The following is a 14721-nucleotide window of genomic DNA, read 5'->3' as shown; positions in this document are numbered from 1 at the left end:
TATATTTTACATAGAGAAGGTTGAAGAAAGATTCTGAAGGTATCAGAATAAGGAAGCTGGGTAGCTTCTTAGACCCTGAATATGAACGTTACCATATGGTCTTATCATTTCTTTTAAATAAATACCTAAACTAGCAGATATGTGTTTAAATACAGCCCCCCCACCCCCCAAAAAAAGCAAAACCACATTCTAAGTCAAATTTTTGTAGTGTTGTTCACTATTTTGTGTTACCTGTGCCTCTTGGATTAGAGTATTAGAGTGCAACTGAGAGTGGGCTACTTTTTGTAGGCCCAAGACGGTTGACTTCAAATTAGTAATACTTGTTACTCTAATTTACGTTGAAATTCAGTTTCAAGGACTTCTCACCAGTTTTTGTTTATATAATACTGAAATAAATGTTTTAAACCACCAACTTCGATACCTGAGTAAGAGAGGTAGAGTAAACATATTATCCTATGATAATTGCAAACTAATCAGAGACTGAATTTTCAAGAGGGGCTTTGTAATAGACTGCTGAGACTAATACACATAAAAATATGTAACTGTAGAATCCGTAATAAAGGAAACAAGGGATCATTATTATCATAAGATTTTTTACCTTTTTGATTTTATTTTTAACACTGATTGCTTCCTAACATTGTGGGACAGTTATGACTGTTTCGAGATACTAAGTTAAGGAGTTTCTTGATTCTTTTCTCTCATGCCACAGACATCTGATGTTTTCTTCTTTCCTGTTAGGTGTACTCTCCTGACTGCTATGCAAGTTGTAATAATAAAAACAAATTTCTAAATAGCTTCTTGAATAGATTTGACCTTTATTGTTAGCTGCTGTTCATACTAAGCTTTGATTTCATAGCTTTTTATTACATTTTTATTTAGAGTTGCTTTTTATAACGTATTTTAGCAGTGTTTTTTTAGATTATTTTTCTTACAATTTAATTAGGATAGAATTTACTAGAGTTGTGAAATAGACTAATTGTTTTAATGTGCTAAGCCAGGTATGAGTTTAAGACAACTAGTATTAGATTTATTTATAATTTCTACCTTACCTTTTAAAATAAAATTTAATGTAACTATGGAAAATAGTAAAGAAGTAGATTGCCCATTGCCCTCAAACCATCTTTCACTTTATTTGAAGTTTTTCAAGCTGTTAGAAGGAGCTTCAAGTTTTAAAAATCCAACCAAATTTTAAGCACTTATATGTATATATGTATCAAACAGATTCTTCTTGCATCATTCCCAATGGTTTACTGATGTTCAAGAGGCTGTATTTTTATACACTGCAGCCAACAAGTACCTCTCTTCTGTATTGATGCTACGGTTCCTTTGTATCCGTAAATAAAGATACACATCTTCATTTTTTTTCTCCAGGCCTGTTTTTTTTTCTTTTCAGCTTTCTTTCTTATTTATTTCTCTTCAGTAATTCATTTCTTTTGGTAGCTTCACAACCTTGTAATTTTAAGTGCCTGGTAGCCTTTTGTGCATCAGGCTCTTTGGTCCATATCAAATAAGAATTATGTCTTAAAGTGGTGGATCTAAAATCCCTAGGGGAATGAAAATCAAGGAAAACTTAACCCAGCTTTTTCTACAGTTTTGTAAAGATCTTATGGGCAATACAATATTTTTACATGCCAGATGGAGTATATTTTTGCCTCCACAAATGTTATTTGAGATTTTAAATTTTTCTATACATTTTCTAGCATTAGTACTCAAGAGAGCTCTTGAAAATAAAGTCTACTTATGACAGCATTGCCCAGGGATTAGAAGTGGGTAAGGCACAATAGACCCTAGGATTTCTTCCTTATTCTACTTATTAACTAATTAGAATAGATTAATCTCTTCACCTCAGCTACCTCCTCTTTAAAGTGGAAGTAAAAATATTAGCCCCTCTTTTCTTTAGAGGATTGATGATATAGGTATAGAATGTTTTAAACTATCTCGTAAATAAAATAAATTCAGCAGAAATGCAATAGGTCCTTGTTTTTACTATAGATTTATTGTACCAAAAGCTGTTGTTGCTTATGAATGAATCATATAATCTCACTACTCTGTGATCAAAGAACTAATTATTAGAAGGATAATTTTAGGATTCTGGTCTTTTGAGTCCCTAGAAACTAGTTTAGGGTGTCTTTTTGATGAATAAATAAATGATATAAGTGTATCATTCAGTTATTTATTTATTTATTTTTTAACAATCAGTTTTCACATTTGCAATGGCCAACTAAGGGACAGTGAGTCATTTGAAATAGTCCAAGTATCACACATATGAGGAAGCTGTAAGGTTTCTTGGCCCCTTGCATCCTAAGCCAAAATCCTTAGACTCTGAATGTGCCAATTGGAACATATGCTAAGATCCTATTAAATTTAATCCTATTTAAAATTGTATGAGTTAGTCTTTGTGTTCAAAGAGTTTTAAAGCATCTTTCTCTGTGATAGAAAAATATCAATTCTAGAGAATTGCTATATATGTTGCCTCTGTTTTTTGTTTATGCTTTGCTATTCTTTCAGTCATTTTAGCTTTAATTTTTAAGGTTAATTTCTTTGTCATCATTTTTTAGGGAACTCAAATTGAGATGTCTATTGGAATTATTTTGGGAATTTCAACTATGGCAGGTATTTAATAATAGTAATGTTGTTAACATTATTGGCTATATATTTATATAATATCTCAATAGTTTAGGTTTAGAAGAGGATAATTTATTTGAATGGATTTACTCACTGAGGTGTCTGTTTGCCCTTAATCCTGTTCTTCCTCTTCATTTGGTATATGTACCACTTTTTCTTCATAAAATTTTAGACACTTTATCTTAACTAATGGGCAATGGTACTCTGCTATTGACTGTGTTGAAACAAGTTTTCTCTTATTGTGGTTATGTTACCCCTAAAACCTCCCTAACTCTGTGTTTTCCATTAAATTATATATTTTCAAGTTGGGTAAAAAAAAATCAAAGAAGAAACTACAAAATTGAAAATATAATTTGGTTCCATCTCCTCTCCCCCAGTTACCATTCTATTCTTGATAGTGGAGAAATTTGAGAATGGTTCTGTGTTGTGTTTATTGAATAGAAAGCATGAAGTAGATGAGTTAGAGGCGTTTCTTTTTCTTCTGTTTCTTGAATTGCAGAGCCGTACGTAAGACTTTGCTCCTTAACTTCCAAATATCCAGATTCCTTTAAACAACAAAATATAGTAATGATGTTTTCATATTCAAACCGAGATTGAAACTGCCTGCAAAACAGGGGAAAAAAAAAAAAAACTATTTCTAAATGAAGGTAGAACACTGTACTCTCAGAAGAATTGTGTTCTGTTTTTAAATCTTGAGATTCAGAGATATCCAATCAGTTACTTTGGCTGTGCTGTTAACCCTTCCACGTCTCAACTTTCCCCATCGTGGTTTCAGTATATCGTGGGTCAGCATACGAAATTAAAAGGGAATCTTGCTGCAGCTGGCTGTCCTTGTGGCGTTGAGTCGAGCCTAAGGCGTATCAAGAAAAAAGAGAAGGAAATCCTGGAAGCCATTGCTGTAGCTTTGCCAGCAACTGCAAAGTATTTGCATGAACCAAGAGATCCACATCTCTCTCAAGTTGAAACTGCAACATTCTTTTGGATGCAGGATTGTTATAAAAAAGGCATTCTGGCATTCCTTATATAATTTCCTAAAGGAAAATGAAGATGAAGGGTCTACCTTAGGGATTCTCAGGCCAGCAAAGGCTGATTTGAAAATTAAAAAAAAAAAAAAAAAAAAAAAAAAAAAAAGGTTTAGCCTACACAATGTAAAAGTAATGGGAGAGGCAGCATCTGCAGATCAAAAGGCAGCTAAGGAATTTACTGAAACCCTGAAGAAACTGATTGGAGACTTCTCTGGTACAAAAGGAGGGCCAAAAAAAATTTTACGCAAATTTTCTAGATTATGAGGGTGCAGTACCTTTCCCTCAATGTGGAAGGGTAACTGTAGTTATAGTTTGAGAAATGTGGTGACTCTTCCAGTGTTTTATTGATTACATGGAGATTTATTATAAGGATTTTCCTGACTTTTATGTAACAATTCACTTGCCTATTTTTCAATATTTTAGCTGCTGCTTTGGGAAATCTTGTATCAGATTTAGCTGGACTTGGGTAAGTTCATTCATTTATTTTGTGTGTATTCTGTTTTCTCCTTCTGTGAAACATGAAAAAAGGGACATGTATTTTTCTTTGTGTTTTACAACTGAAATTTTAAATTTAATATTCTAAATCAGTAATACTAAATCTTTATGTGCATCAAAATTACTCAGAGTGCTTGTGAAAATACAGAAGCCTAGGTAGCTCCCCAGACATACAGAAGTAGTATCTATGGAGATGGGTAGGACTCTCACATTTGTGTTTAATAATCGTCTCAGATGGTTGTGACATATACAAAATTTTTTTCGAAAACTATCATAATGTAAGCAAAATTGAATTTTAATTTACTGAAGTATTTATATGTATTTTGTGGACCTCTCCAAGGGTAAAACAGGATAAAAAGCAAGAATGCCTAACATCATTCTACCTTGCCCTCTTTCCACTAAGTTCAAAAATGAGATCTATGGCTCAAGTTTGAAGATACTGATTGAGCGTATTTTCTAAAGAGTGGAACTTTTAAAGGGAATAATGGCCAAAGCATATGTGGGTTTGGTCCTTTTTTTCTCTCTTTGTTGCATGCGACAAAAGTGATGAGAAAAATTGAGGATGTTTGCTTCCTCAGAAAAGGTCCAGCTTTTTCCTTTCTCTTTTTACATCCTTTCTTCCAAGTGGCAGATGGCCTGGGGCTGCTTCCTGAGCCTGTAGTGGTCCATATTACAATTGATGATATCCATAGTTTAATTGGTAATATTTTTTTGTTTCTTGCAGTTCATAAAATATTATAGTTCATAAAATAAGTAGTGTCAACCTAGAATTCAAAGGATACTTGAGATTGCCCTTAAAATTCTGGGATGTTTTTCTTAGTACATCAATCTGATGAGCTTTGGAAATTTTTGCTTTATGATGCCAATTATTAATTTATGTCATATGTCATGTTAAAGTGTTTTGCTTTGAATTTGGAATAAATGCAGAAATTGTAAATGTTAGTAAAATATTTTTCTATCTCTTGTGTTGGTTGCTTTTTAGGAATGGTAGAGAATAATTGCTCTAAGTCAGTTAATCAACCAATGAATTAAATATGTTAAAATGAAAATGTTTTATAAGCTGGATATATTTATGCACAATAAAAAATCAAAGTTGTAAAAAATGTTTAAGCCAATTTCTGGAGTCAATTACAGATATCTTCTTCACATTTGTAGTAATTAGTTTTTTACTGTTTGAAAACATTTGTGTGTCTCTTTAAAAACCTATATTATGTTCTGCCTTCTTGTCTTTTTAAATTTTTTTTTAATTTTTTAAGACTTGCAGGCTATGTTGAAGCTTTGGCTTCCAGATTAGGCCTATCAATTCCTGATCTCACACCAAAGCAAGTTGATATGTGGCAAACACGTGTTAGTGCACATTTGGTAAGTACTTTATATAGTTTATGATAATGAATTTGGGTAGCTAGGGCATGATACTGTTATTGGTCAGTCCCTTGAGAAATTTGAGGCTAAACTTGATTAACTCCTTATTTTTTGTAGGTTTGCTTGCCTTTTTTGTTTGTTTTTAAAAATTTTTTATACAATTCATTTTATATCAAGGAGTATCTGTTATGTGTTAGAAACTGAAGGACATAAAATGAATAATAAACTATACTTATTCTTGGGGAACTCATTTAGGTGGAGAGCCAGGCATATAAACAAATTATAATTTAGTGTGACATATGCAGTAATGGAAGTGTGCATAAGATAGAACAATACCACAAGTAAGGGGATTAACACTTTATGGGGAGAAATCTTTTAGATTTCTTGGTGATTACTGGGTCTAAGCTGATGTTTGAATTATTGATGAGACATTTACCAGGTGAACATGAGCATTCCAGGTATGTTGACTAGCAAATACGAAGGCATGATAAAAACAGGATGTGTTCAGAAAAATCCAGGAAATTTGGTATTCCTGTAATAAATGCAGGAATTGTGGGTAGAGGGAACAATAGAAAACAGCATTGGAGAAGTATGTGTGGATCATATGGGAAAGACATTGTATTTGCTGTGCTAAGGAGCTTGAACCTCACATCTAACTAATAGAGAGCCAGTGAAGAGTTTTAAATAGGAAAGAAACAGGATGGATCATGATATCACCAATTAAATCGAGATAAAAAGGAGGGAAGAACAAACTTGCAGGGGAAGTTAATGAGTGCTGTTTTGGACATGTTGAATTTGAGATGCCATTTTGGCATTTGAGTGTTGGCATGTAGTAGGCATTGGGATTAAAGGTCAAAAGCTAGAGAGGTCTGAATTAGACATAACAGGTACCATCATTCATTCATTCAACAAATATTTATTGTTTACTTATTATATAATGGGTATAGATCCAGGAACCTTGACTACATTAGTTAACAAAATAAGAACTTTTCCCTGATGCATCTTACACATGTAGTTTATTTAGTGTGTTAGAAGTTCCTAAGTGTTATGGGGATAAAAAGAAAGGAGATCAGAGTAAAAGAGGTTAATGCTAGCATGGAGGCAGGTTACTGTATTAAATTTCAGAATTCTTACTGAAAAGGTGTATGATAGTTAAAACCATGGGAGAAGGTGAGATTGTGTAGGAAGTAATTCTCAAAAGTATGGTCTCAGGACCAGCAGCATCAGCATTACCTGGGAACTTGCTAGAAATGCGAATTCTCGGGCTTTACCTTAGACCTTGTATTAGTTATCTATGGCTGTGTAACAAATTACCACCAATTAGAGGCTTAAAACAACACATTTAGTATCTCATAGTTTCCCTGGGTCAGGAGGCTAGGCATAGCTTAGCTAGCTCCACTGCAAGGCTGCAGTCACGATTCATCTAGGGTTTGTTTCTCTTCTGGAGGCTCAGCTAATGATGTTTCCACTTCCAGCCTCACTCAGGTAGTTGGCAGAATTCATTTCCTTATGCCAGTGAGGGCCTAGGCTTGTTAAGAACCTTACTTGATTTCTCAGTAACAAGAGAAATTGATTACACTCATTGCTTCTCAAAACTTTTTTCTTCCAAGCTTTCATAAGACTATGAAATCCTGGTTCTTTATTCTCCTTTTTAATCTATCTTTCCTTAGTCCTTTCTCTGGATCTTCTTCCTCTGCTTCCTCTTCCATGTTGAGGGAGTCCTCTTTCTCTAGGGTTCTTTTCTTATTCCATATTCCCTTGGAAGCAGTAGTCCTCAAATTTTAGTGTGCAGAAGAATCACTCCGAGGGCTTATTAAAACACGAATTGCTGGGCCTCACCTCCAGAACTTCTGATTATATAAATCTGTGGCAGACAGACTTCCTGGTGGCCCATATGATCCCTGCCTTCTGGTACTCCTGAGTTTCTGTTGGATTTGGTGTTGGTTTGCTCATTGGTGATCATTTCTGAGTAGTTTCCATGGACTGGTGAAACAGAAAATAGCAAATAACAATGGATTGAATAATTAATGGGAGGTGAGGAAGCAGATTCAAATATAAACATTAATCTATTTAAATAAAGTTAAATTTAATTTGTTTTAGTGAAGGTAATAAAATGAATTCCTTGTTGGAAGTAAACAGAGGTGTGCATAAAATGTATCTATATAGGGTGTAGAATTATACACATAGGTAAGATAGAGTTAAAAGCAGCACTTGTGGAGTTTCATTTCTGGCATGACAGAATGAGGACCTGATACCTAGTGAAACTGATGAAAATTCATTTTTTTTTTTTTTTTAATGCCCAGTTAAAGTCTCTGGAAATGGTCCTAAGGGCATATAGCAAATGAAAAATAATAAACATTTATTCAAGAATGTCTACCATAATTTGGTAAGAAAAGCGAGACTGTGGTATTTGAGCCAATACCCAGTTCCTTCCTCCCCACTCTCAGTTTAGTGAGGTGGAAACTCCATTCCAGACTAGTCCAGTTAAGAATACAGGGCTCCCTTTCCCTTCAACTCCCAATCAGAGGGCTATCTTTGCAGTTGGGACAGGACATCATAATTTCTTGTTTTGCTCCCGGCTACCTGTTGCTAACGCTAAGTTCTGGGTGAGTTCTGGAGGCTTTCTTCTGCCTTGTCGCCACTTATGGGATGGAGGCGCTACTTTGGGTATGGTGCTACTGAGAATACTAGGGCACTGATCCCCCTTGCTCCAGCTTATGGGATGGGGTGGGTTTCCCCACTGAAAGAAGCAAGCCAAGGAGATATGGGGCTGCAGCCCCTGCCCCCCACCAGGCACTCAGTTTCTAGAAGTGGGGTGTCACTCAGAGAAAAGTGAACCATTATCCCCATGTCTAGCATCAGTCATGGCCCAGAAATTTTGCCCGAGGGGCAGAAGGAGGCCATAGAACAAAAGACTCAAATTATTAGCACCATTAATGAAAGAGGGGTCATACTAATGATCTTACAGAAATAAAGAGAATCTAAAAGGAATACAGTGAACAGTTGTCTGCTAATAAAGTAGACAATTTAGATGAAATGGACAAATTCTTGAAAAGACACATGCTACCAAAACTGACATGAGAAGAAATAGACAATCTGAATAATCTGTGACAAGTGAAAACATTGAATTAGTTATCAAATAACTACTCAAAGCATGGAGCAACAAAAGAAAAAATAGATAAATTGGACTATGTAAAAATTAAAAACATTTGTGCTTCAAAGGACACTATAAAGAAATTAAAAATGCAGTCCATAGAATGGGCAAAATTATTTGCAAATCATGTAAATGTTAAGGGACTTGTATCTAGAATATATAAAGAACTCTTACAATTCAATCATAAGCAAATCATCCTGTTACATAATGGGCAAAGGATCTGAACAGACATATCTAGAAGGAGATATACATATGTCAGATAAGCACATGAAAAGATGATGATGATCATGATCATTAGCCATAAGAAAAATGAAAATCAAAACCACAATGATTTTCACATCCACTAGAATGGCTATAATAAAAAGGTCACATAACACATGTTGGTGAGGATGTGGGTAAGTTCAAACCTCCCACACTGCCTTTGGGAATGTATAACCCTGCAGCCACTCTGGAAAACAAAGTTCCACAAATGCTTAAACTTGAAGAGTTCCCATATGACTCAGCAGTTCCACTTCCAAGTATATACTCAAGAGAAATGGAAATATATGCCCACACTAAAACTTAATGTGAATGTATATGGCAGCATTATTTGTTTTAGCCAAAAAGTGGAAACAACCTTTGTCCGTCAACTGAAGAACAATGGATAAACAAAATGTGGTATATCCGTATGATAGAATATTATTTGTCCGTTAGAAAGGAATGATGTGCTGATATGTGCCACAACATGGATGAACCTTGAAAACATTATGCTAAGTTAAAGAAGCCAGTCACAAAAGACCATGATTCCATTTATATGAAATGTTCACAATAGGCAAATCTATAGACACCAAAAATAGATTAGTTAGTGATTGCTTAGGACTAGGGGGCTGAGGAAATAAATAAGGGTAATAACAAAAGGACATGGGATTTCTTTTTGAGGTGATGAAAATGTTTTAAAATTGACTGGTGATGGTTATAGATACCTGTGTATATACTTAAAAACCATTGAGTTTTACATTTTAAATGGATGAATTATGTGGTATATGAATTATCGCAATAAAGCTGTTATAAAAAAATCATCATTCATCAAAGTCTAATTGACATTTAAATTGAGGACAGGTGTTCCTAAACACAACATTTTGAACTTTATAATACTTTGCATTTTATTTTTATCACTTATGTTAAGCAATATTTAAGGTTCTTTTATATATTATTCATAGTTTTGAGACTGTTTTGTTATATTTTGGGGGTGCTGATGGTAGCAGATACTTGTTATTTTTCTTAAAGGAAAACATTTGGATTTTTAAATCTAAAATCCCAATATAGTTAACTACATTAGGGCTAACCTGAGAACTTGAGTACTTCTGTAATACTGTTCTGTAAGAAAATATTCTCTTAAAAAATATGAGTAGTAGAAGGGTGACTCTTGTATTAAGAAGTGTTTAGTTTTCCGAAGTGAGGACTTTTTACTGTTTGTTTAGTATCATTTTTGCTTTATAAGGATGAAAGTCTTTTAAGAAATTAGAATATTAATTTTTAAATTTTCCTCTTATTTTATATGTGAACATATCTTGCAATTTATAAATAAATTGAAGTGACACTAGCTAGGTAATATTAGCCAGAGTTGTTGAGGAATAAGAACATTCTAACATTCCAGCAGCTTGCTTAAAGTTTAAGCATACAGGTAGGATCAGGAAAAGTGTATTTTTCCATGGTCCTCTTTTCTCTCATACTTGTTAATTCTATTTTATTTCTATTTTATAAACAAGTTCATTTTTCCTTGTCTGTGGCAAAACCCACCTTAATTGCTAAGCTAGTATTTATGTAATTATTCACTCAAGACTGTAGATCATGTGCCTATCATAGCACCTGTAATGTTTGAGAGAATTTATTTTGTTTCTATGCCTTTCCCTGTACACCTAACTGTAGGTTCCTGGAGGAGAGGGACAGACTGCATCTGATTAATTGCTGTTTGCCTGGTACCTAGCATAGACTTTGGAACGTAGTAGAGTCTCAGTAAATGTTTGTATGAAAATATTGAAATTTAAAAAGTATTTAACCTGGATAATGATCATAGGAAAGCAAAGTAAAACTATCATTCACAAAAATAAAATTTTAAAATGTTTAATAATATAGGTGAGGTTGCAGAAAAATATATGTATATGTATGCAACCATCTATATTACATATGTATTATAATTGGTACATATGTATGTGTAATTTTGTCAAGGGTGGACAGTATAGCAGTACCCTTTGAAGATGTACAAATATTCATATATTTGATCTTTAAATAAATTATTGGAGGAGAGCTATACACTCAAATGTTCACTGTTAAAGCACTTACAAAGGTGAAAAATTTGCAACGTTTTTTAACAGTAGGGAGAGGTTTAGTAGATTATAGACCCATCAACTCAGTGAATTTAGAAATCTTTATATTAAGCTTTTGTAGTAGTTTGGAAAAGAGTTTATTATGACATGTGTGGTGATGAGGGCAGGAGGAGGCAGAAACAAAAGGATATTTACGTAACAATTTTACTGACATATAATTAGGTATGCATGGGGGCTAAACATGGAAAAGAAATAAATATAATGGTAGCAAATATACTGAGAGTAGTGGGTAAGGTTTTCTCCCACTGTCTTCAGTTGTTAAAATGTGTATACAATTTAAGAAGTATTTTTCTATTTGAATGTTCTTCTCTTTGATTTATTTTTATGGCAATTTGAAGAAAACATTTTTCCTGGTCAGTTTTGAACTTAATTTGTTCCAGAACATTTTTGTAGTTTATTTTTATATTTAGTAATAATTATCAGAAGAAATGCGGACACTGTTATTTTGTATGGTACATAGTAATTGTCTGTTTTCAGATACTTAAGCAAGGAAACCTCTTTGAAGAATAAAGTAACTTAAAAAAAAATGTTTTCTTTTGTTTCCTTAGGGCAAAGCTGTTGGGGTGGCTATTGGCTGCATTCTAGGAATGTTTCCTTTGCTTTTCTTTGGAGGAAGCGAAGAAGATGAAAAACTGGAAAAGAAAAATTAACCCACTTAGAATACCTGTAAAAAGATGTAAACTAATGACCTCAATTATTAAATATGCTGTCACAACATTTAGGAATTAAGACAGTAACAGTGTATAGATCCGGGATCAAATAACTCAGCATGTTATTATGGAAAACACTAACTTATTGTGGCTTGGTCTTCTTAGGACATCTTTTTTAAAAACTGTTTAGTAACATTTAATGTAAATTGTTGAGATGCTTTTTCATCAATGGCAGTCAACATTTACCTCTTCCTTCTCTTTCTTTATACATCAAAAATATTATTTATCAGTCATTGATGTACTGTACTGACTTGGGGTTTGCTTATTTGTTACTTAACGTGTACATGCATGAAAGCATTGTTTTGTTGTTGTTCTTTGACAGTTACAATTCAACCTTAGAATTTTCCAAATTACTCAAGATGTTTAATTATCAGTTATAAGATTTTTTGTATATTAGGCAGCATCAATTTTTTACTGTTTCACAGTAAATATTTCCAGTCATATAATTTCAGTCATTTTCTTAATTCTCACATCTATTAAAAAGGGGCACAATTTTTAAAGTACTTCTATATATTACTCATTTTAATTTTCTGATCTTATTGTCTTAAGGGCCAGAGGTTAATAAGAATGTGCTCATTTGGTCTCCCTACTATATAAAACCATGTATGTTAACACTTATACTCATTTCTAGTTGATTTTTTTTACCTCTGTTTTCTCAATTTTGAATAATTATGGGGTGGGGAGAAAATTATCATCTTAGGGTCTTTTTAATGGGGACTGTAAAATTAGGATGAACTAGCGAATTTGCAATGATTACCTGAAAATTAAGAGGCTAAAGATTAGAGAAATAGAAAATTGGAGCTGTCAGGAAGGTTTATGGTTATAAGTGGTAAAGTTGAAAGATGTTTTTTAAGGTTAATGAGATACAGATTATGTTTGGAAGGGTTTTCGTCCCTCCTCCCCCCACCTCCAAAGTGTTTTCTCCTCATCTGGACTGAATGAGTCTGAATACTCCATACTAATAATCTTGATATCATTATATCTTGTTTAGTGAATTTTATTCCTGAATAACTTCTTTTGAGGTGAAAACTAAATATTTTATATTTTGCCTTTTGCCATATAGTCTGGAAGTTAAAAGTTACATGAGGAGGAATCCTTCATTTTTTTGGTCTTTTTTTTTTTGTGGTATTTAAAGCATATTCTAGGTTGAAGATTGTTTTTCTAATCTTGTATATCTGACTTAAATAAATACAGCCATGTGTGACTCATTAATTTTAATTTCTGAATCCTTGAAGTTTTTTAGCATGTAACCTGTTGTTACACATGCTAAAAAATTACTCTCACTTGTAAGACATCATGGAGGAGAGAAACTAAAATTAAGTTATTATTTGGCCACTGTATGCTGCTAAATAGATGCAAAAGAACAGAAAATTACAGGATAGCTGTACTGACAGAAATCTTATTTTAAAGTTTCATTTGCACATATTTACTTAGAGCTCTAATTTTCAGAGGAGCTACTTTTTTTTTCCACAAAGCAATTTCATAACTTCTCTCCTGTATACTTGAAAAAGATTTAGTACTATCTTTTAATTATAGCTCTTAAGGGAAAAAAGAAAATATACAATATAAAAATAAATATACAAAATTCTTTATTATGCGTACATAATTTGACAGTCTCATTTGATCAAATTAGAATTATAGAACTTGAGAACCTACACAGAATTGTGGTTTGTATTTTCTACATAATCATCCACTCATACTACCCAATTTTTTTGATCATTTCAGATAATAGGATTAGAGTGTGCTTATTTAAAAATTGTTTTGTAAATGGTTAATTGCTTTTATCCCTAACTTTTATGTTGCTGGTCTTTCTGTTTTCTAAAAAAGAATTTTATTGTGGTGCTTAAAACTTTTTCTTTTTAATTAAATCCCATATCCAGAAGCCTTGCCTGTGAGTTTAGAAAAGGCATTTGATTATTGACTTCTTTTTTTGCTGTTGAAACTAATTCAGTCCTACAGAATCTGTCAGTTGAATGTCTTTAGAATTATTTAAGGTCTCAAGACATGGAATATATAACCTTCATGTTGAAAGATATTTTAATTTATGGACACAACAAAAATTTAAATCATTCAGGTAATTAAATTAAAAAAAAAAAAACGGAGCCCGTTTGTCCTTAATTGAAGGTACACATAAGGTCTTATTATATACTAGTATGGTACTCTGCATAAAGTGATTTCTGAAAAATGGTTTCCTTTAAGATAGTGACTTCTCATAAACTTTATTTTATGTTTTTATCACAGAGAACCTTATTTCAGATTGAAACTGGAACTCTTTTTTCTCATATTAGTTATTTCTCTACTGGAAGCACTAGAACTATGGTTAAATGCAACATGAGCTACTTTAGTACTGTTTGAAATTCATGTTGTCTGTGTATTATGATTTATTGACTTGTTGATGCATGTAAATTGAGTGCATTTTGTTGCCACTGTATGTTAAATGGTGACCAATGTTTTTACAAAGATGAATTGAACAAAAAATATCTTTTAAGAAATTTGGAATCTGGTTTTGATTTTGAAATTTTATTTTATTCCTAATCTTAGAGGGCTCTGCTTATTCTGTCACTAAAGAAAATAGAGGATTAATAAACACAGATTTGTTTCAAGGGTTGAAGCAATATCGCTGAAACAGTATTGTGGAACTATTTACCACCTTCCTGAAATTCACACTTGAAATACAACATTATTGAGTATGAAAGAAGAGTGATCCCATATTGAGATCATTTGATCTTTAATAGGACACTTAAGGTTTTGGAGAAATCGGCATAAAACATTCTAATGACTGTATACAGCAGAGGTATCCAAGTCATTTATATACTAACTCTTGTTTACTTTATTCCTTTTCTTTAAAGGTAAATTTGAAGGTAACAGAAGTTTATATTTAGACACTGAAAGTTTCTTTAAACGATTTTGAAGTAAGGCTTACTAATTTCAGAAATACATTTTCTTGCCATCTTAAAACAGTATATTAAATGTTATGTAACCTT

At 32.9% G+C, this 14721-nt stretch overlaps 1 protein-coding gene across 2 annotated transcripts in view; it reads left to right on the top strand.

Moving 5' to 3' along the window:
• The window catches only part of TMEM65 (transmembrane protein 65), a 75666-nt gene extending 61437 nt beyond the window's left edge, over nucleotides 1-14229 (top strand). The window contains exons 4-7 of one of the 2 annotated variants that reach the window (XM_037802828.1): nucleotides 2559-2613; nucleotides 4074-4116; nucleotides 5402-5507; nucleotides 11576-14229. In XM_037802828.1, the coding sequence (XP_037658756.1) occupies nucleotides 2559-2613; nucleotides 4074-4116; nucleotides 5402-5507; nucleotides 11576-11677 (306 nt within the window). In that variant the 3' untranslated portion in view covers nucleotides 11678-14229. The remainder of the gene's footprint in view (nucleotides 1-2558; nucleotides 2614-4073; nucleotides 4117-5401; nucleotides 5508-11575) is intronic. The other variant, XM_037802829.1, reaches the window with a different exon arrangement.
• Nucleotides 14230-14721: the final 492 nt, after the last annotated feature.

This window comes from Choloepus didactylus, chromosome 14 (assembly GCF_015220235.1).
Source record: "Choloepus didactylus isolate mChoDid1 chromosome 14, mChoDid1.pri, whole genome shotgun sequence".
In the NCBI taxonomy this organism is placed as follows: Eukaryota; Metazoa; Chordata; class Mammalia; order Pilosa; family Megalonychidae; genus Choloepus; species Choloepus didactylus.
This window is presented reverse-complemented; position numbering and strand designations above follow the sequence as displayed.